This window comes from Xenopus tropicalis, chromosome 6, assembly GCF_000004195.4.
Source record: "Xenopus tropicalis strain Nigerian chromosome 6, UCB_Xtro_10.0, whole genome shotgun sequence".
Taxonomy (NCBI): Eukaryota; Metazoa; Chordata; class Amphibia; order Anura; family Pipidae; genus Xenopus; species Xenopus tropicalis.
This window is the reverse complement of record NC_030682.2, coordinates 69,197,779-69,225,242: the sequence shown is the minus strand read 5'-3', so window position 1 is coordinate 69,225,242 and position 27,464 is coordinate 69,197,779. Positions and strand designations below refer to the sequence as shown.

The window sequence follows — 27,464 nt, the reverse complement described above, 5'->3', positions numbered from 1 at the left end:
CAGTAGGAAGAGGAAGAAGTGGAGGTGGTAAGGGACAGTAAGCACTCGAGGGGAAAAGAGAGAAAAGCATGGAACTGTGACTGACTTGTTCCAGTTCATGGAGTTTACTAGGACACAGAATCCGGGAAAAGAGGGAGGGTGCTGCAAATCTGCTTATCACAAGGAAAGCAGAACAAGAGCAGGCAATAAGAGCGGAGCTTCAGAAGGTTAACTTGGCTGAAGCAGTGAATGTGAAGTCTGTGAATCTGGAGGAAGGGATTTCCATTTTAATGCAAGTTGTATGAACGGTAGCTATACTATGTGTGGTTTTGTAATGCAGAAATGAATGCTTGTGTGGCTGAATTGTTGCTACTTTGCAAAAATTTGACTGAATTTGAATTAATTACTAGTGATTATTAGGATTTTCACATTGTGGGTCATTTTGTATAATATTTAATTTTTATCTCGTTTTGGCAGCTGGCCTGCCTGGATTGAATATACACTCTGATTATAACAAATTAAAACCACAACAAGTACATATAAGAAAGTATTAGTTTGCTAAGCACCTGTCGAGTACCTGTTATAAAGCAGCAACACACTACCTAACCCATAAGTTCAGTTAAAGGTGTATTTTCTAATATAAATTACTTAATTCTGACTTTACATATAATTCCAAAATCTAAATATTTTAAACGTAGGGATACACATAAACATAACTGCTACTAATGTTATTGTAGGTAAATGCTGAAAAATACCTGATATTGTAAACCCAAAGTAACATACTATGAATAAGTAAATTACTTTTATGCACCATTATTATGTTACTGCTTGAAGAAGAATGCTTTTATAGTGTATGAGAAAAGTTTAAGTGCTTATTTAACCAAATTTTGAAAATCTAGAAATCAAACATTACCCATACACTTAACTAGGATAGCAGGGTCTCCCCTGAAACATATTGTTTTTGCACTTTAATCAAAGCACTATTTCAGTCAGTCTGTGTATGTGTGGAGAGCATTTGATATCATGAGCAAGAGGCGCCGCTTATTTCCAGGAACATGGAGAAGGAAGAAGGGGCTTTATTTAACGATGGGGGTGGTAGGCTTGGTGTTCCTTGGTTTCTTGCTTATGGGTGGAGGGGAGCCAGATAGTGGCAAAAACTTAGTAGATGAAGTTGAGGCAGTTGAGCATCTTGAACCCAGGGATGTAGATGACCCTGGGGAGGATGCAGAGGATTATGAACAGCTGAGGAAGCCTGTATATGAGAAGCCACCATTGGATCCCAATGTTCTTGGAGAGTTTGGGCGTGCTGTGAGACTCAACTTGAGTGGGAAGGAGAAAGAACTGGAGAATGAAAGCATACATAAACATCAGATAAATATCTACCTCAGTGATAAAATCTCCCTTCACCGCAGGCTCGAGGAAAGATGGAATCCAATGTAAGTAAAAACTTTTATACATTTTATACATTATCCCTTTATATATAATAAAGGAAAATAATGTAACGTTAAAGCTTTCTAGTAGTTCTTCCCTAAACCTTTTAGGAGAAGAAAAGGCATTTTGGCATTTTACTGCCAATAGATTAGCCACAATAGTGCAAGCTCAAACACTATATTTATTCTGCAGAAAGCTTTAGGGCTCTGGCACACGGGGGAGATTAGTCGTCTGCGACAAAACTCCCTGTTCGCGGGCGACTAATCTCCCCGAGTTGCCATGACCCGCCATCCCACCGGCGAACATGTAAGTCGCCGGCGGGATGGCACACGTGGCGGGGCGATTTGCGCGAAATCGCGCCACCGCGATGGGATGGCAGGGGTAGGCAACTCGGGGAGATTAGTCGCCCGCGAACAGGGAGTTTTGTCGCGGGCGACTAATCTCCCCCGTGTGCCAGAGCCCTTACCATGCCTGAGTAAACAACCCTAGGAGCACCCTCTTGTTTAAAGGAGAAGGAGGAGTAATTTTTGCATTTTACTGCCACATTAGTGCAAGCTAGAAGGCTATATTTATTCTGCAGAAAGCTTTACCATACCTGAGTGTTTAAAGGAGAAGGAGAAGTCATCTATGCATTTTACTGCCAATAGATTAGCCACATTAGTGCAAGCTAGGCTATATTTATTCTGCAGAAAGCTTTACCATACCTGAGTAAACAGGATTTTTCTGAGAGCAGGAAGTCTGATACAGAAGAACATGTGTACAAAAAGAGAAGAAAATAAATTCTTTGTTTCTTTTGATAGGACTGCTTATGGTTGTATTTACATAGACCTTTCTGATAAAGCTTACTTAGTTTTTACCTTTCCTTCTCTTTTAAAGGAGATGGAAAGTCTAAATCACTGGGGGATGCCAAAAGCTAGAAACCCCCCAGTGATACCCTGGGCTGATGCTCCTGTTAGAAGAAAACTGCACCCAGGGATACATTACTAAATAGGCAAAAGGGGCACCTGCCCAGGGCCTACTGATTTGGAGGACCCAGTTAGCCACTATGTCTGCCACAGCCCTCCTCACCTCAGCTGTCTCTGTTCACTTCCTGCTCTGCTCACTCACTGCTATTTGGAGAAAATTCCCAGATTGTTACTGAAAAGTCCCTCATTTCCCTTTGATCTCCTGCACTGAACACTACAAAAGATACAAATTTAATTAAAAAGTAGCTTTTGGCAGAGAGCCCAGAAATCTTAACAAGCTTCATCTGCATTTAGATACATATGTTTCTCAAACTTAATTAAAAAGTAGCTTTTGGCAGAGAGCCCAGAAATCTTAATGAGCTTCACCTGCACTTAGATACATTGTTTCTCAGACTTAATGAAATAAGTGGGCTTTTGGCAGAGAGTCCAGAAAGTTAACAAGCCACACCTGCACTTAAATACAATTGTAACTAATAATCTCTTGGGGGAACTGAGACTTGCAGCTTAAAGGGCAATTTCAGCTTTTCTTAACAAAACTGTAGAGAAATGTGTTCAAACTTTAAATAACCTGCCAAATTTAGTGAAATGGGAGTGGTATTTAGGGGGTGTGTTCACAATAATGAGTGTGGTAAAAAAATTTGCCGTGCTTAGCAAAGCATTTCTTTTTGTCCCTCTTTCCATTTTGAAAAAGTTGGGAGGTATGTAAAAATTTCCCCACTGCATGCGGCAGGATTATCAGGCCTAACAGATGGATCTTTGCCAGGGCCCACCGATGCCTTAAAATGGCCCTGTGCAGCGACCCAGGGGAACTTTTCAGCAAACACTACAGAGTGATCCTCTTCTTTTGCTTCTTCTTTCTTCAATGCTCCTGGGTTGATGCATGTGCAACAGAGTGAAAAAGCCAGCTGTTTTTGTTAAAGCTGTTTACTTCACATGAAGAAGGAAGAAGCAGGAAGAGAATTGTTCTGTGGTGCTGCAACTTCCTTATGCCTTTTCAGGATGAAAAGTGTGACAAATCAAGCAGTACAGAAAGCTGTGTAGGGGCAAGAAGATGCAGGTGCCCTAGCAACCATCCTTTCTTCCAAAGCCTGCGGCTCACTGACAGCAAGGAGCCCAGTAATCGTAGTAAGTGCAGCACAGTTTGGCAAATGGGGAAATTAGTTAAACATGCACGGGAACTTTTGAAAAACAGAACACTGCATATACCTTTCCACTGGCAATTCATTTTATTGCTGGTGGGAAGGCATTTCAGGGAGATTAATTGCCCTGTGTGCCATTGCCCCCCAAATCGAAGGGGCCTGGGATGGATTTGAGTACAGGTATGGGACCTGTTATCCAGAATGCTCAGGACCTGGGGTTTTCTGAATGAGGGTTTTTTCTGTAATTTGGATTTCGATATCGATATCTCTGCATGTGTAAGAAACATTTCTACTTTTATTTTTGCTTTATAGTTTATATAATGTTTATGCATTTCTTTATGCTATATAAGCCCATCAGAATGAGCTAATGAAAAAGAAAGAAACAGCATTGCTGTTGTCTACAAAATGATATAATATAATACAAACCCCATTTAAAATAATTTAAGAAAAATAATGCTTTCCTTATATAAAATATAATTTTGTAACCATTTGTGCCACTCAATTATGCACAGATGAAACACTGCCACTTTAAGTACTATGCAGAATAGTGGGGTTGCCTTCCCAAGTGGCATGCAGCAGTGGCAGAGGGTGCTCAGCTTGCCAACTTGCAAGTTGCCTACACCACAATAAGTATGATCTATTAGGAAATACAGGCCTTTGTATCTTCCTGTATTCTCATGTTCTGGAAGGCATGAAAGATCCACTGCAGGCAAATGTGGGACAGAATCTAAAAGCAATGCATGCTTTATTGAAAGAGAGTGGGTATGTAAACATTAATTTACTTTATTTTTGAAAATTTGCATAGCTACTTTTGTACTGGCATATTTCCTGGTACGTACTTTAACCTGTCTGCTTTCATTCAGTGTTGTTTTTGTAGCTCAGTGTCCCTTTAAAAAGTGGTCCAGAAAATCCTGAGTTATAACACAGCAGTCTGATAACTAAAATGTAGGAGATTTAAAGAGGTTGTTCACCTTCAATGTTAAAATCATATTGAACTACCAACAATGCTCTTAGCATGTTATAAAATCTATTTTCCATAAAAAAAGTTAAAAGTCCACTGTAAAAGGAACTTTTTATACCTCTTAAATCAGTCATTAGTTTTCTGAAGACATGGGAGTGGCCTATTTTGAACACTGAGAACTTCAAATATGCTTCCCATTGGACCACTTATGTTAGATTTGCAATGTGATGCATGACAAGGAAGTAAAAAAGCAACTGGTCACTGCCCCCCCCCCCCCCCCCAGCATGAAGGATCTGCAGAAGGATTATTCTGAGGTGAATATCTCTTCAGCTGCACATTTTTTGTTAACTATGTATAATGTAATGTGAAAATTTGTGAATGTTGTGCAAAGTGCAACCTCTTTAAAGCGATGCTAATGTGTTCCTGTAAAAATCCTTAGGTGTCTGTTTACATTTCTGGCCAAAAGTTCCTCAAATCTGCCCCCTGCCCAGTGATACTTACTTGAGCCAACACTCCAACATGGCTAAAAGATCCTCTGCAGTCGTGTTAGTCTTGCTGGGCTGGAGGCATGCCAATCCTTTCATAGGCTGGAGTTCTGTTGTCATTTGTAATTAGCTTGTAGAAGGATCACACTGCACCCAGTCCAGCATGACATTAGGAAATCAGCAGGGCCCCTTCAACTATCTTTCCACTTTCTTTCAAGCAGGTTCCCTCTGGGCTGTGGGGTTGGGTGGACTTTTGGCCAGAAATAATTTGGTGCTGCAACTCCAATACTTAGACATTTCTATGGATTTTTATAGGACCTTGTCAGAAGAATGACACGTTCCAACTGTAGGAATTCTCTTTATATGCGTTTAAACATAACAGGCACTGGGGAAAGGATTGATGTGAATGATGTATATTTGTAAAGTGCTATGGTATGTTGCTGGCAAACAGGTAATAATAATTTACATACATTTAGACATATGCCATATAAAGAGAATGTCTGGTGGTTTGTTTGCTGCTTTTTTGTGCATTTAACAAAAAAACAATCCAAATTGGCTTCCGATGGCTCCTGTACAATAGAAAAACCATCACCTAAAATGACTGGCAAGGACCAGTGTTGGTGCTTTGAGATGATTGCCATTTTAACTTACTTGGCAGGTATGATTTTAGGCATTTTGCCAGGTGCCAAATAATGCAGCAGGCAAAGTACAGAGGATGCCATGTCTAGTCAAAAACACCCTACAGATGTGCCACACATGTTATTTAGGGAGCATTCCCCGGTGGTTTAATGTAAACTACATTAAATATAGTGGGAGTGACTGTAGCACATATGTTGTGTGACACAGTATCAGTAGTGAACTTGTATTAGCATAGACCCACTAGTGTAAATTGCCTTAGTAGTTGTTGTGATTATATTGCCTAATAATCAACACCCATACCTTAACAGCTACATTTACACAATAATCAATTGCCCTTTGACAATATTTGGTACAGTAGTAGTTGTGGTAACATGACCTACTCAGTGCCTGACCAAGGCATGTCTGTAGAGAAAATAATTGTACGCATAGAATCCTGTCAAGGAAAGTTTTAATATATTTTTGAAGACACTCCTAGGAAAACTGGCAGGTGAGGAAAAGGGGTGTTTTACCTAGCATCCACATTCCAGTGGAATTTATCCACTGCCCCTCTTTTCTGATTTTCCTTTTATAATAACCACATTGTATCCTTCCATGCAGATAAACCTCTTCAATTTCCAAAGACTTGGAGGGAAGTCTGCATAAACGTTTTTAAAAAGTTTTTATTATCTGTGTTGTGTCCATGTACTGTGCAATATGTGTATGTCTTTCCTATCCATATGTACATGAAAGATGTAGTGAGCACAGAGCACACTAGTGGTGGAATTATGAGTGCCCACTCCCCTATACCATAATGTACTAAATTAATTGTAACAAACTGAACCAATATACACCAAGTATATTGGCAAAATTGTAAGCAGTTAAGCAATTTAGGATTTCAGTACCTTGGTACCCTGCTGGCTAAGGATGATGGTGTAACTACAGGAAGAGCAGGATAGCTGGTATTTTGTAATCCTAGTCATACGATTAAAGGAGAAAGAAAGGTAAAAACTAAGTAAGCTGTATCAGAAAGGTCTATGTAAATACAGCCATAAGCACTCACAGAAACGCTGCACTGAGTTCTCTGTCAAAAGATTTGTTGTGTCTGTTTTCCTCTGCCACAGACATGCAGCTCTCTGCTCTCTCCTCTCTCCTGCTCCCCCCTCCCTCAAGAATGCTAAGAACTTCCCCCCCCCCCCATTAGGAATATGGATCTGAGACAATCAGCAGGAAGCTTCCTCATAGGCTAACTAACTGAGCATGTACACTTGCTTTGCTCTTGGTGCAGGAGTGAGGCATTATGGGAACTTTTTTTCTCCCTCTTTGGCTTCTGATCATCTGAATGGGAGAAATATAGGGAGACTTAAGGGCACTATTGAGACAACTGAAGGTATGCCTGCAGCTTGAGATTAACTCTTTATTAGCCTTTCCTTCTCTTTAATGTTAGTTTTGTAAATGATTGGTACAGTCACTACATTTTGCTAAATGTTTTCCATCTAAAGTAAACAAATTCTGTGTAAATTGTGTAAAACAAATATTGCCACGTAGGTGGTTTAAGGAGTTCCCTCAAATAGCTAACTTTATACCGGATCCTACATTCACATTTACTCAAAGTGTGAGTATGATGCGTGGGTACTGATATAATTGTTTTGCACATTAAATATTTTTCTTAAAAAAAACATTTTTAAAAATAACATGAAAGAAGAAGTATTAAACTGCAGTTAACATTTACGCAACTGAGACCCAAATTCTACACTAAAGTTAAGCTATTTTGTTGGAGTATACAGTTCATACACCTAACATATAGCATATCCATAGTAACCCATATATCATCCAATATGGACGTAAAGTTTAGTACAACAGATGCTCCCTATACCTTACCCATAATTTTTTTTTATTTAAGGAACTCTTCAATCTGAGGTGGAACATGTTGCTCATCAGTTGTGTAAAATACAGTTATATGGGATTTTGAAATGTTTCTTTAAATGAAAGGATTTGTTTTTTCTTCTCCGATGTAAAACACTGATGAGTATGCAGTTTAGCTGCAAATAGTACATATATGTGTGTGTTACCAACTATACCACTACACATGTAAGAACTATATTATGAATATGAAATATTAGGCCTTTTCTGCCTGGACCTTCCTTTAAAAGTTGTTCAGATTTGTAACTACTTATTTTGAGCTGGGCGTATATGGAGCCCACAGATGGGCCTACCTAACTAAGATGTCAAATGGGCAGGTTTTAAAATCCCATTGGTGTGTGGAGTGCATCAGCGCATTGATACAGGACCTAGGGTTTTCCGAATAAGGGATCTTCCTGTAATTTGGATCTCCATACCTTAAGTCTGCTAAAAAATAATTTAAGCATTTAAAGGAACAGTAACACCAAAAAATGAAAGTGTATAAAAGTAGCTAAAATATAATGTACTGCTGCTCTGCACTGGTAAAAGTTGTGTGTTTACTTCAGAAAGTCGTCTATAATTTATATAAATAAGCTGCTATGTAGCCATGGAGGCAGCCATTCAAAGGAGAAAAGGCACAGGCACATAGCAGATAACAGATAAAACACTATTGTATTCTACAGAACTTAACTGTTATCTGCTATGTAACCTGTGCCTTTTCTCCTTTTTTCCAGCTTGAATGGCTGCCCCCGTGGCTACACAGCAGCTTATTATATAAATTATAGTAGTGTTACTGTAGCAAACACACCAGTTTTACCAGTGCAGGGCAACAGTGCATTATATTTTTATTACTTTAAAGCTCTTTCATTTTATAGTGTTACTGTTCCTTTAATAAACCCAACAGTTAGTTTTGCCACCAATAAGGATTAATTATATCTTAGTTAGGATCAAGTACAAGGTACTGTTTTAAATTGTTTAAAAAAAAAAAAAAATGAATTAATGCCTTAAAATGGTACATCCTCTACCAAATAATAAAGAAGGTGGCCAACCTCCTCTTAGCTCTGTTATTTATCATTGGGGACTTCACAAATGGGATGGGAAGGATAGGGTGCCAAAATCCCAAAAAAGTGACCTCACCTTGGCCAGGCAGGTGGACTCTTCTCTTATCTTATTTAATAAATATTTGGTGAGTTGGAAACCAGGATGCTATCCAACCTACCTGTTAAAAACTGCTTTAATCATACCCCCTTGAGGCATATCAGATACTCTGATACTTTATACACCCATTACCATCATGAAAAATACCAGGACATGACAGTATACCTATTGAGTGATATAATGCCATATTTTATATTATAAACTGACTGCACTGGCTTAAAGTTTCATCATCTCTATAGTAGTAATGATATAGGTCATTACAGGAGCTCCCCATCTTGGATTTTGTTCCAGCCCCCTGGAACTGTCTGGGACAGTGCACATGCTCAGTGTGGTCTGAGCAGCTGTTGAGAAGCTGAGCTTAAGGGTCGTTGCAAATTATCAAGCAGAAAATTATGTCTGTCATATGAGCTGATGCTACAGGGCTAATTATTCAGTTCTGATGCAAATGCCCTGGTTTTAGATCTGTCATGTAATGTGAATCTGAATGAATTACTAATCAGCTTTTTATGTTACATTTATACTTTATTTATGCCGTATATTTTGAGTCGGTCGCTAAGCTCAGTAACTGACAGCAGCACAGATCATGAAAAGAAGTTGGGGAGCTACTGGGGATCTTTGGAGGCGCAAATCTTTCCTGCTAAAGGGCTGCGGTTACCTTGGGCTGGTACAGAAACCCAGAAAAATTTACAATATTCTCCCCTACTTCTTTAGTTAGGCTTTAGTTCTCCTTTAAGGCATTCAGTGATATACTACAGAGGGCAGTTGTGCCACACTCAGCAGGAAGGGCAGCCATAATAGTAATACCTAAACCAAAAAAGACCACAGAGAATGCAACACATACAGGTTAATATAATTATGAAACACATTTTAGCAGAAGTACTAGCTAAACAAAGTGATACACACTATTGTGAAGCCTGATGTTTTATCACAGGGAAAACCACTCATATACCAACCAATGACATCTATGATACCTCAGCCTCAAAACATTGTAGGACATAAATTTGTTCTCTTTATGAAAAATGTGTTATTTTCTGACAAAACTCTTCTATACATGGCTAGTCCCAATACAGAAATAAAAGCAGCCCTATCCATTAATAGCAACCATACAATATTCTTGGGCCTAAAGATTAGATGAAAGATATTATCCTTCTTTGCAATTAACAGGCCATGAGACCCACTTATGCCTCTACCTGTGGGTCTACAAAGGACAGAGAATTCCAAATAAATGGGAATTAATATGCTTAGCTGTCAGTCTTTTTCTAAACCTGAATCTAGATCTCCAAACTACTTGGGCATCTTGTCCTGTTAACTGTACTGTGGAATACTTTACCATCTCCAGACATCCCTTCCTCTACCTTTGAGGTGCAGGCTTTGTCTCATATAAAGAACTTAAAAACCTCCTATATTGAAGATTAAAATGACTAATACAGCTACACCAGCCATGGTTGAACACAGCCCTAGATCTTTTCCTAAGACCAAAAGGCCACTGCTCTTGCAACGCTCAGGCACAATCCCATACTACCATATTTGCAAACTATACTTGATGCCCAACTGTGGGCTATAGTTATGATTAAATAATTAAAAGAAATCAAGCACACATGTCCCCTTGACTACCCTGCCCAAAACGCAAACAAATACAAATAGTAACAGCAAAGACAACTAATTTAATATAAATTCCTCCATAGAATGTATACCACTTCATACAGATAAATAAAATATTCCCAACATATGCAGACGAGTGCCCTAGATGCGACCAATCAACAACAAACTTTATTCTTATGATGAAGGGCTAATTTAAGGGACCAGTGAGCCCAGGGCAAAGATCTCATTGATGGGCCCCCTATCATCACCCCAATAAATTTTTGATAGAACTACCCTAAAGCTTGTAAACTAGAATATAATACGACATTCAATAAAAAGATGGTCTCTGTTTACCAACATAGAAAAGAGGTCCAGGTGCAAAATAGAAAATCAAGTCTTTTTTTAATAGTTTCTTTTATTGTATAACTGATTTGCTCTCCCAGTGACTAAAAATATAAGGGGGATTTGTCAGTAAAAAGTTATAGCAGATGAAAGGTCTGATAGTGGGCTTCCAGTCTTCATGGGGCTTGGGCAAATGCACTTTAAAGCAAAGGTTTTTTTTGTTTGGTTTGTTTATCTTAATGTTCTACAGTCTGTACTGCCTGAGATGTACCAGTAAAACTCATAAACCCTTTAAAACATTCCCAAAGATGTTTAGTAAAGTTAAAGTGTGGTTACTGTAGAGAAAAACTACACAACTTAAAACAACAGGGGATGGCATGCCTTGCAGCAGTTCTCAACTTTTGGGTCAGAAAACAAAATTAGGTATTAATAAAAGGTTTCAATAGCCCGTTTATTAAAAATTATTACAATAAGCAACAAGGTAAATAATAAGGTGCATAATTCATTTTATACAAAAACTTGTAATGAATGTATATTGCAAAGCTGCTTAGAATTTTGTTAGGTAAAAAATTATATGCTGGGTTGACTTGTCCTTTAAGCATTCCTGTCCCAGTATCCTCTTATATATGTTTGCTAACAGTCAATCCTGTGTCTCACAGGAAGTATGGAAGGCAGCATGTAAATACACCACTGAAGAAAGAGACCTGCCTGCCTTTGGCTTTAATGAAATAGAAAAAGTCCAAAGAAGACAATTTAGACTTATAAAGAATATATAGAAGGTCTCCATTATGAGGAAAGGCTGGCCAAGCCTTTATATATGTATATATAGAAAGAGGACCATACAATACATTTTATGATGCTTTATTTACCAAAAGAGAATTACAGCAAGCATAACGAAATCTATTCAGATTAGAATAAAGAAGGTTTGATCTTAAAATGCAGAAGGGTTTTTTACTGTGAGAGGTGTGAATTTGTGGAATTCTCTCTCAGAGTTATAGATAGATTCAAGAAAGGGTTGATACCTTTCTAGAAAGTGAGAAAATACAGTGTTACTGAACTTAACTCTTGGTACAACGTAGATCTAGCAGCTGGTCTGATTTTTCTTGGTTTTAGAAAGGAATTTTCCCAATGGGAATTTTTTTTCCCTTTATCTGGATAACCTAATGGTTAGGCATGTTACACATAGACGATGAGGTTGAATTTGATTTTCATCTTTAAATCAACTATATTTTAATCTGCTTTGTCCTTTGGAAAGTGCTCTTGGTGATTTTATTGGTGATCTGTTAAAATGCAAATTCTTTAACTTTTAGTATGATGGAGACTAATATTCTGAGATAGTTTACAAAAGGCCTTACTTTTTTATTGTTTTGGTTTTTGTTTTTTATTGTTTTAGCTTTTTGTTCAGCAGTTTTTTTTTATTGCTAGGGTCAAATTTACCTTATTAATGAGGTATTGGTTCAAATGAGAGGCTGGAAGATGCTTAGGAGAGGGAATAAATTGTAAGATAAGTACAGGTATGGGATCCCTTATCCGGAAACCCGATATCCAGAAAGCTCCGAATTACGGAAAGCCTGTCTCCCATAGACCCCATTTTAATCAAATAATTCAGATTTTGAAAATTGATTTCCTTTTCCTCTGTATAAATAAAACAGTGCTTTGTATTTGATCCCAACTAAGATATAATTAATCCTTACTGGATGTAAAATAATCCTACTGGGTTTAATTAATGTTTTATTGATTTCTTAGTAGACTTAAGGTATGAAGATCCAAATTACAGAAAGACCCCTTATCCGGAATACCCTTGGTCCCGAGCATTCTGGATAACAGGTCCTATACCTGTACTAAAAATCATTAATTGTTTTACCTGCATTGTTTCTTCACTCAAGCTATTTAGTTTATTTTAAACACTGTTGGTCAAATTATATCTATGACAATTTGGAAATGTTACTGTGAATGTTTTACATTTTACATTCAGACTCTGGGCTCCTGCAATGGGGCAATGGAGACATTCACTGTTATTGCCTGGACCCTGCTGGTGCATTCACTTCCACTGTTTATGAGAAATAATCTCCTGACCCCAATACCACAATAATACAAGTAGGGTCCAGGCATTTTCAGCTTAAATGTAAACTTAACTCTAAAAATGAATATGGCTGGGGGCGCATGCACACAGCTGAACAGGAAGGATGCACCTGTGAGAGCTCCACTCCAATCCCACCACAATAAACTATAATAAGCTGAGCGTCCCACCTTCAACACTCCACAACCAACCTGCCGTGCCCCTGTTAGGAGAAAACAGCACCAGCCCGGGGTACCTGGAGCGATGCGCTTCCTCCTTCTGGCTTCGTTTTGCTAAGACTAACACAATAGGCGCATGCGTAGTAGAGTGAAGAGCCGACTTCTCTGTTAAAGTTCGGCTTTTCACTCTACTGCGCATGCACGCACTCGCAAAGCAGGAAGCGCTGCAGCTACCCCGGGCTGGTGCTGTTCTCTCCGTACAGGGGCACCGGCTGGGGTAAAAAGGTAAGCGATTCAAGTCACTTGGGGGTGCCTAACATTTTGGCACCCCCAAGTGACTTTGCCTTTCCTTCTTCTTCAATGCAGACACGCAAACCACACTTCAAGCGGTACAAAAACTGTTTAAAACTGAACTCACTGCAGCGTTAGCCGAATTCACACACCAGATAAAAAAAATAGGGGACAGGGTGGATCACTTAGAACACACAGCTGATTCCCATGCAATGGCGCTGCAAGAGGATCAAAAGCAATTGTCCTTACACCAGGCCCAAATCTTACAGCTCGAGAATAAGATAGAGGACCTGGAAAATAGGTCCAGAAGAGGCAACTTAAGGGTAAGGGGGGTACCAGAATCGGTAACTGATATATCTAGCCTGATGGAGGATGCACTACGCTAATTACTACCTGACCTCCCAGAGGAAAGCTCCATATTGAAAGAATCCACAGAGCCCTGGGACTCCCCTGAAACCATAATGTTCCAAGAGACATTGTGTTAAAGCTACATCATGTAGAAGTTAGAGACTATGCACTACAGGCTGCACGGTTGGCAAACATAGCTATACGCCGATATCGCCCCGACGACACTGCAAAAAAGAAGGCTGATCTAATCGGTCACAACCCTACTAATAAAACACAGAGTAAAATACAGAAGGGGCTTTCCCTTCTCCCTGATATTCACTTGGGAAAGACAGCAACACTCCGTCACTACACCAGAGGCAGGGCTGGCACTCTTGGATACCTCCAACACTTCTCCTCCGAGAGACACTCGCTCACCATCTGCCTCCCCTCGACCTAACCCCGAGTCGACAACAGTTATCACCAACGAACAGCTAAAGAGACCTCCACCCTCCTCCCACCCCAAGGACCAGAGACCACCTCGTCCAAGATTTGATCCGGAAAGGTAAAGGTATAATTACCAATCTAGACTACCTCTAATGCTCCATTACACTGAGCAAGTAAATAAAAATCGCACCTGATGGGTAACACTCACCCCAATTGTAAAAATATCAAGGTGCGGGAAAGGGACTTTGCTGCCCCACACAAGAGCACTCCTGCTGTGCTCCCCTCTAGAAAGAGGTGATCATGATAGCACAGTGCTTCCAAAAAGATGACCATTGAAAAAATATCAAGGTGCAGGAAAGGGACTCCTGCTGTGCTCCCCTCTAGAAAGATGACCAATCCTTACCACCAGTTTATTATTCGAAATTTCACATATATGGTTTTGTTATTAAGGCGGCTGGGTTTTACATACTTTTACAAATTTTTCTTTTACTATGTAATGTCGATTATATCCCATAATGTACAAGGACTAAACTCCCCAACCAAGAGAAAGGCAGCATTTGAGATGTACCAGTGCCTCTCCCCCGACATGATATGTCTTCAGGAGATGCACTTTACCCAAAATTCCTACCCTAAATGTTTCCATAAACAGTCTTTGGAGGCAAACGGAAATAGGAGAGACTACACATTTTACTCTAATGTCCACAAAAGCTACTCTAGACTTGACTATATATTAATAAATTCTCAGGATTCCAATGCCTTACAAGATTCTAGAATTATACAGTGTGCCTGGTCAGACCATGACCTAGTACTAACAAAAATGAATCTGCAAATATCCAAGAACACACGCCCCACTTGGAGGCTGAATGAGAGCCTCTTAGCAGACCCAGAATGCAATAACAAGACAACTACAAACTACTTTAAAGCAAACAATACACCAGATACATCACCAGCCTGGGCATGGGTTGTATACAAAGCCTTCATTCGAGGATGCTTAATAAAATATGCCTCAAACAAAAAAAAAAGAAAGACTCAAAGTACAACTAACACTAGAAACAGAACTCTCCACTTTAGAACATACCAATAGACTCCACCCCACAGCTAGGAATAGGAAAAAAATCGAGGAAATAACACAGCAGCTAAGAAAAACAATTCTCAGAACTAAACACACGTTTTACAGATACGCAAACAAGCCTGACAAAATGATGGCAGCTCTACTGAAATCAGACACTACATACAGCAAAACCCACAAGATTAGGCTAGCGAATGGCCAGATTTCCTCCAACCTAGATAAAATAGCAGAAACTTTTACTAACTTTTACCAACGACTCTACTCTACTGACACGAAAGACAAACCCAAAGACCTGGACCAATATTTACATAAATATATCCCGGGCCCCAGGGCCGGATGGTTACTCGTCTCTCTGATACAAAAAAATTTTCGGAGCAACTAATCCCACAACTTCACAACTTGTACAAACATATAACAGACGGAAAGCCCCTCCCCCCACAAATGAATGAGGCCCGGATAACAGTTATCCCTAAACCCAACAGGAACCCATTATCCCCAAAAAATTACAGACCAATATCATTACTGAATGTAGATATAAAAATATTAGCCACAATAGAAAATACAAACTGTAAATGCAATCTATATGTAAAAACTCAATAAAAACATTTAAAAAAAAAAAAAAAAATATTAGCCACAATATTGGCAACCCGCCTGAACAAAGTTTTAGGAGCCATAATCCACAAAGACCAAATTGGATTCATCCCTACTTGACAGGCACCTGACAACATCCGCAAGACTCATAATCTTTCGCAAACAAATCAAACCTCCCTGTATGCTTGTTAGCGTTAGATATAGAAAAACCTTTGATACAGTTGATTGGACATATCTATTCTCCATTATAGAGAAGCTAGGGCTAGGTCACATCCTTCTTAACACAATTAAAGCATACTATCATCTTCCAAAAGCCCAATTGAACCTACCCACTACTAAACCTTCTACTTTAATTAACATCCAGAAGGGAACTAGGCAGGGATGCCCATTGTCACCAGCATTATTTGCTTTAGCTTTACTGCTTCTCTATCCACTATGTATAAATATAACTTTCCCCCTCTGATTAGAACTTTAATACAGAAACTTAGACAGTGGGACAAGCATCATATATCTTGGATCGGCAGAATTTACTGCACCAAAATGGTACTCCTACTAAAGATATTATATCTCTTTAGAACACTCCCCATACCAATACAAGAATCGGACATCAACAAACTACAACAAACCATGATGGACTTCATTTGGCAGAATAAACACCCACAAGTCATGAAACGCTCTGGTCCAATGGGTCTCTGGCCCAATGGGTCCCAGTGCACACAGGCCCATGAGCACCACTTTGGGTCCAAATCGAAGACGATCTCCTCTACCTGCAAATGACTAATCAAATACTCTGGCTCCCTACAATGCCTTTTAAGACATTTAAAGATCCCTCTCCAATAACACTTGATTTGCTACATCTCTGGCGACTCCTATGTAAGAATCTACTCCATCTCTTATGAGCCCACTAATAAATAACCCAGACAGGGCATTCGCATGGTGGCAGAGCAAGATAGTAACAACCCTATACTCCCTAACCCACTGTGGCAAGCCACTGTCCACACTGCAAATGGAATGAAAATACAATCCTTCTCCGCAAGAACTGTACAGAGCCCTACAACTCTCAAATTACACAACTAAACAAGCGAAACGCTGTGCACACAATCCGATTACAGCATCTAACTTTGAGTCAATCTGCCGAATATATCCGCTAGCCCCTGGGGCACTAAGCCTAACCTATAAAATGTTCAACCAATCACTAGAAACTAATTGCAAACTCAACTATATGCTCAAATGGGAGAGAGACTTGGGTAAGACCCTGACATCACAGCAATGGTCACAATGCAGCCTGACGGCCAACCGAGGAAGCACTTGTGTGACCAATATGTAAACATCACTGAAAATATTACACAGGACCTACTTGGTCCCGGTTCGGTTACGCAAAATGTATTCCTCATGTGACCCACACTGCTTCAGAGGATGCAAGGAGGAAGGCACTATGCTTCATATATGGTTGGAGTGTTATATAGTTTATAACTACTGGAACACGGTACGCCACAAGATATGGCACCCCTGGCATATGAAAACGACCCCTTATTATTCTCAGCCCTACATGCTTAGAATGACCTCTAGTATAAGCCCAGGGATAAAATATCTTACCTGCCACCTGCCCTTCTCTCTTTTTTACTGTTCTAATTTAAGGCAACAAACCCAGCCGCCGACTTTTATTTTATTTTATTTACTTTCTTCTTTTCATATCTGTTTTCTATTGTAGCATCTGTTGATGCTTACTATCCCTTTATGATTCTATTCACTGGCGCAGAAAGTCTTTATTTCTGCTGTATTATAATATTTTAAAAAGTCAATAAACATTTCAGTTTAAATAAATGAATATGGCTAGAAATGCCATATTTTATATACTGAACTTTGATCAGCTGTTCCTAAGTTTAGGGGGTTGTTGCAAATTATGAAGCAGGGTGATGCTACAGGGCTGATTATTCATTTCTGATATTTATTGCACTGTTTTTAGAACTTCCATGAACAAAAAATTTGTTTTATTTACTTATATTGTGACATTTATATTCTATATATACAGTATATTGTGCATCACCTCCTAAGCCCAGTAACTGAAAGCAGCACAGTGCATGTGCAGTAAATAAACAGAAAAGAAGATTAGGAGCTCCTGGGGGGCATCCTCAGAGGCACAGATCTTTACTGCTAAAGGGTTGCTGTTGCCTTGGGCTGGTTCTGAAGCTGAAAAAATAATGTACAAGTCCATTGAGGGACAATTCTTTTTGCCCACTCACCATTTGATATTGTCATGATTTTTATGGTAAACTTTTTATTTCTAAAGTACACTGTTTACATAGCAAATAATTCACTCTAACATTTAAAAGTGTATTCTTGAATCAACAAATGTTTTTTTTTTTAGTTGTAATATTGTGTGTAGGCAGCCATCTCAGTGCATTGTGCCTGAGTCTGAGCCAGTGCTACACAATAGAACTGATTTGAGGTAACCTATCGTTTCTACTGCTCCCATATAACTCGAGGAGTCGCAAGTGGGACTTGGATTTCTTACTATTGAGTGCTATTCTGATATCTACCGGGAGCTACTATATTGCTACCTTCCCATTGTTCTGCTGATTGGCTGCTGAGAGGGGGGTAATATTATTCCAACTTGCAGCTCAGCAGTAAAGTGTGACTGAAGTTTATCAGAGCACAGGTCACATAGTTGTGGCACCCTGGGAAATGAAGAATATGGCTAGCCCAATATGAGATTTTAAAATTAAATGTAAAAAAATCTGTTTGTGCTTTTAAAACATGGTTTTCAATGCAGGATTCTGCTGGAAAAATGCTATTAACTGATGCGTTTTGAAAAAAACATGTTTTCCCATGGCAGTATTTCTTTACGCAGAAGGCAAATTGCTACGAATTACCACATGGGTTTGTGTACTATGACATCACATTTATTTCTACACATTGTTACTGCAAGTATTGTGCTGTTTATCAGATTATTTTTTTCATATTGTAGGTGCATTGCAGTTGTAGCAGTGTAACTAATTTACAAAAGTACAATTTATACACCCACATATTACTCAGATATTATATAGTGAATAATGTAACCCCTATTGGAAAGTATAGGGATATTATTAGTAACCACGGAGTTTTATGACAATATAAAAGCACAAGGCCGATGGCTGAATGCTTTTATACAGGTCACTCCAAGGTAACTTCGGGTATCCTTATATTTTACAACCGGGGGTACATTATTTATTTTAGTACACAAGTTTTATGTCATGTGACAGAAAATGTGACGGCAGAGACGTTTGGGTCAGGCGCAGGTCTATAAATAGACATAGGCCGCGGATCAGGTTCAGGTTAGGAGGGCTGGGTTGACTATTTGTCGACTCCCACATCACTAACTCTTGTGTATTATATACTCATATCATGTCCAAATGATGCATGGTTATGAGTATTTCAAATGTACTTATATAATGTTTTTTATCTTTCATATATCTGTTATTGCAGGTGTAAAACCGTGAAATATAAGTACCGCAGGTTGCCGAAAACCTCTGTTATCATTGCATTTTACAATGAGGCCTGGTCAACCCTCTTAAGAACAGTCCATAGTGTTCTGGAAACTTCTCCAGACTTACTTCTGGAAGAGATAATACTGGTAGATGATTATAGTGACAGAGGTAAGATTATGGTACTATAAGAGCAATATGTGAAATTTTCATTTTAAATATAAACAATCTTTGCCACTCATGTGGTGTGTCAAATTGAGTTTATTAGACTGTATGTCTCAAGGACATTGATCAGGTTACTTGCTGGTGCATGTAAAACTGTCAACTCAGGGTCACTTTTTTAATGTTGGAGTGATCCTTGGGCATATAGTCTGTATGGATCACCCATATGTTGATTTTTGACCTGGCCTGATTGATATCTAAATGATCCATGATATCAGTCAATGGAGGGCATAGTTTTGGGCCTATACATAAGTTAGTAGGTTGCTGGTGCAGCGAGTGGCAGTTGTGAAGTGATATATGCAATGTATTGCCAGAATTTACAGCCTTAGCATGTTTATATGAATGATTTTATAGCCTCTGAAGCTAATCTGGCATAAAGGAGCCATATGGGAGGAGACTAGACAAGGATACAGTATTTATAGCCTCTTGTGCTTGTGATTTATGTTTGCACTGTTTAAATATTTTTCTACAATTACATTTTGGCATAAAAGTTTTTGGTGATAAGAACTTTTGAATAGAATGCATGTGATCAAAACAGTAAATTGTTTAGTAAATTGAACATGTATGAGGAATACATAAGATTCAGTAAAACATAGATTACATTTTTAAAACCTTATAAAAAAGTGAACTGGAAGTTTTCCAACATTAGGTTTGTTTTGTATTCTCCCATTCAAGTCTCTTACTTCCCGTTTTGTATTTTCCTATTTAACTCTCTTATTTCCCATTTCACTGTAAACCAAAAATATATGTTCATACTGTATATAAATATATTTATATATATTTAAGTCATTATCTTGTTTCATTACTGCTAGAGCACCTGAAAGAACCTTTGGAAAAATACATTTCCAGCTGGAGGAAGGTGCGCCTAATCCGAGCCAATAAAAGAGAAGGTTTAGTACGGGCTCGTCTTTTGGGTGCATCCATTGCCAAAGCTGAAGTTTTGACCTTTCTTGATTGTCATTGTGAATGCCATGAAGGTTGGCTTGAGCCATTATTGGAGAGGTAGGTGGATATGCGAATATGTCACCTTTGGCTACTTATGCAGCAGGCAGTGTATTATGCATATGCATGTATGTATGATGTCCAAATCTAAGTAAGCTTCTCTAAACTTAATGAAATAAAAAAGTTATTTAAAAAAAGTGAGGAAGCATTCAGCCCCCAGGGTGGAAAGCAGTCTATAAATATAATGTACAGTGGCATAGCTCAAAGTTCTGCATTTAGAAAAATAGTCTACTGCTAATTGTATCTGGTTGTTAGAAAAGTTTGCTGTTGTATTCTGGTTAAATTCTGCTGATTGTGCTTTAGCACACATTACTTAATGCATTACCCTCTAGTATTTATTGCACTTATAGCCTCTGGTAAAGGATTTATCACACTTGTTTTCAGATTATTTAGATGTCAACAACAGTTGTGATAAGTGGGATATGTCCATTACCTCTAGCCATACAGGGAGCTATTGCCAGGTTCACATTCTGATAAACCAGTGCCTGGCCCTAATATAAGGAAATTTTCAAATATTTTTTTAACGTAGTGCCTCACTGTGTGACTGCACACTGAGTATGGTAATGTTTGTATATGTGAGTGGAGGGGTAAATGGAAATGCAAATAATTATCAAATCATTGTACACATTTTTCTTTTATTCAGGATCCGTGAAAAAGAAAGCGCTGTTATTTGTCCAGTGATTGATGTTATTGACTGGAACACATTTGAGTACTTAGGAAATGCAGGTGAACCTCAGATTGGTGGTTTTGATTGGAGGATGGTATTCACTTGGCATACTGTTCCAGAGACAGAGCAGAAAAAGAGACGTTCCCCTATTGATGTGATAAGGTTTGTCATTCTGGATAAGTAAAGCTGGCCATACACTGAAAGACTTGCTCGTTTGGCGACATCACCAAATGAGCAGATCTTTTTCGAATATGCCCACCTTGAGGTAGGCAATAATTGATTGATCTGATTGTTTGGCCCTTTAAACGAATCACATTGACAGGCTGAAAAGAACTTAAGTTCTAATGTTATGTGTCATAAATCTTAAAAATATGAAGGTGGATAAATTACATGTGTAGAAATTAAATTTTTTAGTTGCAACTTTATAACATATTTGTTTGTACAGAAAAATGGTGTATTTTCATCGGCATTTGTTTACACAAACCTACTGTTTTCTATTTTCTAGTTCTCCAACAATGGCTGGTGGACTCTTTTCTGTCAGCAAGAAGTACTTTGAACACTTGGGTTCATATGACACTGGAATGGAAGTATGGGGTGGAGAAAACCTTGAATTTTCTTTTAGGGTGAGTAACAGACTTGGTACTCATGTCACATCACTTCACATGAAACGTCAGCAGATGATTTAGTTCTATTTACTGGTTTTAACGAAAGGTATACATGACAGTATCTATGGGAATATACATAATGACCATATCCTTGACTGAAAATATGGCAATATTAACAATATTCTGACAATATGTTATGCAGTCTCATTAGAAATAGACAAAGAATGCATAGTAACTAGTTTATTGAAGTACCATAACTTTAATTATAACTATAACTATCTCTGTTAAAAAAGGAGACAAACTACAGAATAAACAAAGTATTATATGTATATGTCATGAAAACCTGTCTGAGTTTCAGATTGTACTGGCTCATGGAGATAAAGACTGTAAATATATAATAAAATAACCATCCAAAGAGGGCACTTCTTTTTAAAGGGCAACTCCACCCAAACACAACTTGAGCTTTTTAAAGCGTAAACATAATTTTAAGCAACTTTTCAATATACAACAGTTAAAAAATATGCAGCTTTTATGTGATTTTTAATGTAACAATATGGTTTGGAACAGTTACCTAAGCCTGTTCTTCTGCTGATCTGGCTGACTACTGTGAGACTCAAAAAAAAATGTAACAGTAGTCAGCTATACTCAGCCTGCCTTCAGCCTGCATCCTCCAAATCCCACAATCCCCTGCACACATGATGTTAAAAAGGAAGGAACATTGCAGTGCAATGCATTGTGGGTTATGTAATTCCTGCATGCTGTCTCTAAGCTGTGGAGAAATTGCTACAAATTGTCACCAGCATCAATGTTTTAATTCCAAATTGTACAGAAAGATGCAGAAAGAGAACTGTTTTGCAGCTGTATTTCAGCATATAAAAATGGTATTTATTCATTTTTTTCAAAGGAAAAGATTACAGTGATAAAAATATTAGGGATATCTGTGTTGTGTGGGGCTCTTTAACAAATTTCGGTTTGTAAGCCCGAGTTTATAATGTCAAGATTAGAAATCTTACTTTTTACTTTTAACGTCTTCAGACAGATGGTCTCGCATTATTCTTAAGCACCATGTTACGTAAAGCCACGCTTAACTGTTTGTATCCAGTTCCTCTGGGGAAATGCTGTGTTCAGTTTTTTCCAAATGGTACTATGGCCAAATAACTCTAATCTTTGCCTGCATTTCTAGAGCACATTGTTCTTGAAGTCTTGAGCTTTGCCTAGGTGTTTATGGGCAAACTTTAGGAAAGAAAAGGTTTCCTACTGGCACACCTACCATGTAGATCTAATTTGTGCAGCCTCTTTCTAATAGTAGATTCTTGCATTCGTAGTGACAACAGCTACCCATAGGTCCAGATAAATAATGCTGGACTTCTTTCAGCATCTTGTCTTCTGCTCTCAGGTTAAACTTTTGGGACAGCCTGGCCTGAGCAAGTTGTTTGAAATCTTCTCCACTAGTTGATTATCTGGACAGTTAAATTGTTAATGTCCAGTTGTTTGATGATGATGATTTTAATTCTGTATCCAGACTAATAGGTATCTATAACCTTCTTTTTGATGAACTCAGAGAGCTCTTTCAATCAAGACATGGTTATACCACATACTTTAACAACAAAAAGCAAACCTAGCTACATTTTTAAGGTTTGAATAAGACAACATCCTCCAAGATCCTAAATAGGGATGCACAAAATCCACTTTTTTTGGAATTGACTGAATATAAAATATTTCTCGAAGTATTCTGCCGAATCCCAAACTGAATCCAAACCCTAACCCTAGAAAATTATAAAATTGTTGGGAATCCGTGCATGTAGTACACAGAAATAAAATTGCAGTTTCCTTAATTGTGTGACCTAAAGTAACACAATTTTAAGTGTTCGGATTCACTTTAGCCAGGCACTTGGATCTTGCTGAATCCTGCTGGAAACGGGATTTGGTGCTTCCCTAATCCTAATGATGTTGCAATTATTTGCACCTGACCTAATGCATCTGATTCTAATTTTAGAAATTTGAAATAAATGTAAGGGTTTACTTTCTTTGTCCACATATGGAATTTGCAGTTATGTTTATTTGAATTAAACAATGGACTACAAAATGTAAATAGTGCATGATATACGTTATAGTATATCACCTTTATGTATCAGTTTTGTTCTTTTTCACATAACTGTACCTTTATTTAGCTAAAACACACAATATTTCTGGTATGTATATACAAAGTGCAGAAATGTTGCTTATTCCACAAATAAAATATATAGGATCAGGTGTATACAGGTGTGGCTTATATCTTATATCAGATGTATTAACTCCACATGACTCAAAAGAGAAACTAAATGGTAAACTCCCACAGGGTAAAAGGAAAACTTCCACATTTGATAAAATAGACGTTTCTGCAGTTGTAGTTTTGCACACAATGATGGAACTATTTTTCTATGTGCTCTTACTTTAGATCTGGCAATGTGGCGGGAGCCTTGAAGTTCACCCATGTTCTCATGTGGGCCATGTTTTCCCCCGACAAGCTCCATACTCCCGTAGTAAGGCCCTGTCCAACAGTGTAAGAGCAGCTGAAGTATGGTTGGATGAATATAAAGAAATATACTACCATCGAAACCCACATGCACGAAAGGTAAGTTTATCTTGAATATAGTACAGTGCATGTTTTCTAATGACAACAATCAATCAGTTTTTTTCTTGGGCTAGTGCTCCATTTTGTTAAAAAATACACACTGGCCTGAAGTATACTCCTAAGAGCTCTGCCATCTTTTCCTGCTTTTCTAGGTTCTAGTAACGCATAGACTCATGGAATGGTATCCTTTCTGTAAGCATATGAAAGAATCAGAAACCCACAGGGCTTATAAACTGTTTGATGCATCGTTTTTAGGAACCTTATGGAGACGTGTCAGAAAGGCTGCAGCTTAAAGAGAGACTCCAATGCAAACATTTTAAGTGGTTCCTGGACAACATTTACCCAGAACTTCATGTACCGGAAGACAAACCGGGTCGATTTGGAATGGTGGGTACATACTTTAGTATGTATAAAGCAGTATATTTCAGTTTTAAAACAAATAAACTGTTAGGGATTTTCCCAATGTCCAGCTTTGTTTGTATAATATAATTATTGTATAAAAAAATTGGGAAATGTACGTGTGTAGTACTGTGATGGATACTCACGCACACATTTAGAAACTGTGTGTACATTTAGATCTTTTTTCCTTAAATGGCACACGGGGAGATTAGTTGGCAGCGATAAATCTTCACTATTGCGGGCGACTGATCTCCCCGACATGCCATCCCACCGGCAAGGATGTAAATCACTGGCAGGATGGTATACGCATCGCTTTGGTCACCTGAAGTTGCCTCACAAGGAAACTTTGTGCGACTTTGGAAAACTGAAGCAATGCGTATGTCATCACATCGGCGATTTGCATTCTTGCCGGTGGCATGGTATGTCGGGGAGATTAGTCACCCTCAATAGTGAAGATTGATCGTGAGATTGATCTCCCCGTGTGCCACTGCCCTAAGGAGTCATATTCATGAGAACAGAAGATGCAAACAGACAGCTCTTAAGACAAAATAAATTTCAATTAATGTTAAAACCCTTTATCATTTATAATGAATGTATACTGAAATGTTGTAAGAATTCAGGATGCACCGAATCCAGGATTCGGTTCGGTAATTCGGGCAGGATTCAGCCTTTTTTGGCAGGGTTTGGTTTCGGCCGAATCCAAGGTCCTGGTCGAACCAAATGCCAATTAGCATATGCTAATTAGCATTCAGAGGGGTTAAATGTTAGGGGAAAAAATTTCCACCGCACACTCAGCACGCTAATTTTTAACCCTTCCAAATCCGGTTTGGTATTCGAGTTAATCCATCAGGGTGGGTTCGGCCGAACCCAAAAAACTGGGTTCGGTGCTAGTTAGAATTACATTTTCTTTTACTATGTAAATATAGTTTTTGAATGCAGGACTCCTTTAAAAAGGTGCTACACTTCAGGTGCTCCCCTATTGTTATTTTTATCTTTATTAGTGACATCTGGGATCTGTGCTTGTCAGGGGCTCAGCCTGTTGGAACTTCTTAATATATGCATCAGGATACACACACTCTTAAAAATATTGTCTGAATATGCTTGTACCAGAATGTGTTTGTTATTGAATAGTGCATTTTAATAGTAAAGAATATTAAATTAAAATGTTTATTCATGAAATAACCGTTATTTTGCAGCTAAAAAACAAGGGCATGGAAAATGTTTGTTTTGACTACAACCCTCCTAATGAAAATGATGTCTCAGGACAACAGATTATTTTGTATCCATGTCACGGAATGGGCCAAAACCAGGTATCCATACAAATATATATATATAAATATACAGTATATACCAAAGCAGTGATTGCTACTTTAAAATTACTATTGATTAACTTTGCAAACCAATATCTTTTGCTTTCTTTTAATTTCCAATAATACTTTCAGTTTTTTGAATACACAAGCTACAATGAAATTCGCTACAATACCAGGCAACCAGAAGGCTGTGCTTCAGCAGATTTTGACAGTGACCATCTAACAATGTTCTTGTGTCGAGAAAATGGTCAAGAAGTACCTGAAAATCAAAAGTTTATTTTCCGAGATGTAAGTTTTCATGTCAACTGGAGTTTTATTATGTACTATATACTATGACATTTTTTCTGGGTTTTATCCCACGCATATATGTAACTTTGTCCAGTTAATTGCCTAAATGGTACCAATATGATTACAGCAGATACAGAAAAGGCAAATGTGCTGAACCAGTTCTTTTCTTTAGTGTATACATGATAGGAGCCAGACCTCTGTTGGCTCAGCTCAATCTAGTCATTGGTTGACACAGGATATGGTACATATGGTGAGATATACTGTGGATACATGTAAGGTCATGACCTGGGATACCTGGGATGCAAAGATATGTAAGCTACTTATACCATTAACAACCACCCTCTGTACCTGATCCTGAGCCAGTTTCCTATCCATGTGCACTATCCATGTGATTTCACTAAGACCAACAGACCATAGTTTAGAAATAAGTCGTTTGTGGGGCACTGTATTAAATCCTTTGGCAAAATCCAAATAGTTTGCATCTACTGTAGCAGGAATTATTTTTATAAATTTGTGGTTTTCATGCTGAAATGGTCACTACTTTGTTTAAATAAGCTGCTTTAATTTGAAGAAAGTGTCTGTTGAAGTCACTATGAAATTAAAGCACTTGACTTGCTTCCTTGTGCCTTTACTGTATATATGGTAATGGAACACCCTTTAGTGACTTCTAATATTCATATATTTTTCAACAGGGGAGATATAATTTCCTATATGATATTATATATTGTGTTAATGGGGTTTGTGTTTTTTAGGATGGTATATTGTTTCATCCGAAGACAAAAAAGTGTGTGCAAGCTGTAAGGAATATAAAAAATGAAGATCCCGAACCTGTTTTACGCCCGTGCTCGGAATCTGATAACCAGAAATGGTATTTTCAGGAGAGACACTAACTTTAAATTCACAATAAAGAAGGACATTCCACATGACTGGATTTTGGTATAAACCGAATAAAGGACTCTTGCCTTAAAGATAATTTATTGTTTGATAATCTGTTAGACTGGGATATAGGGGTTTTGGCAGCTGCTGGGAGAACTATTGGAATTTTCTTTTAATAATGATTGTAATTGTTGGGACCCTTTAATGTAAGCTGCAACTCATAAACCAGAATTCCCACAATGCACAACCATGTGATTTGCTAATTGAGGATTAAGTGGAATTGCTGAATCCCTGTGGGTGACTTGGTAATATACTGTGGAGAATAACACTATTGGGCTTATTTATCAATTTTCAAGTTTATGAATTCGAGTTTGTTTTTCTAAATCGAATAAACTCGCATATTGAATGTTTTCTTATTTATTAAGGAATACTCATCTGAATAAAAAAAACTTGCATACCTTGAATTTTCAAGTTTACAAACTTGGAAAAACTCAAAAGC

General features: G+C 38.2%; 1 protein-coding gene across 1 annotated transcript; it reads left to right on the top strand.

Annotated features, from left to right (window-relative positions):
* Positions 1 to 27,062, top strand: galnt12 (polypeptide N-acetylgalactosaminyltransferase 12). The gene is made up of 10 exons (XM_002935135.5): positions 1 to 1,415; positions 18,984 to 19,153; positions 20,017 to 20,206; positions 20,850 to 21,035; positions 21,379 to 21,496; positions 23,916 to 24,092; positions 24,348 to 24,479; positions 25,688 to 25,801; positions 25,934 to 26,089; positions 26,842 to 27,062. Exons 1-10 carry the CDS (start codon positions 1,003 to 1,005, stop codon positions 26,977 to 26,979), a joined length of 1,794 nt encoding a protein of 597 aa, XP_002935181.2. The 5' UTR covers positions 1 to 1,002; the 3' UTR covers positions 26,980 to 27,062.
* The last annotated feature ends 402 nt before the right edge of the window (positions 27,063 to 27,464 follow it).

What these genes read in the sequence shown, in the direction of transcription:
- galnt12 (XM_002935135.5), top strand. Translation starts at nt 1,003, where the DNA reads ATGAGCAAGAGGCGCCGCTTATTTCCAGGAACATGGAGAAGGAAGAAG. An exon ending in CTTGAGCCATTATTGGAGAG is followed by an intron (nt 20,207 to 20,849) that starts GTAGGTGGATAT and finishes TCTTTTATTCAG; the next exon opens with GATCCGTGAAAAAGAAAGCG. An exon ending in AACCGGGTCGATTTGGAATG is followed by an intron (nt 24,480 to 25,687) that starts GTGGGTACATAC and finishes GTTATTTTGCAG; the next exon opens with CTAAAAAACAAGGGCATGGA.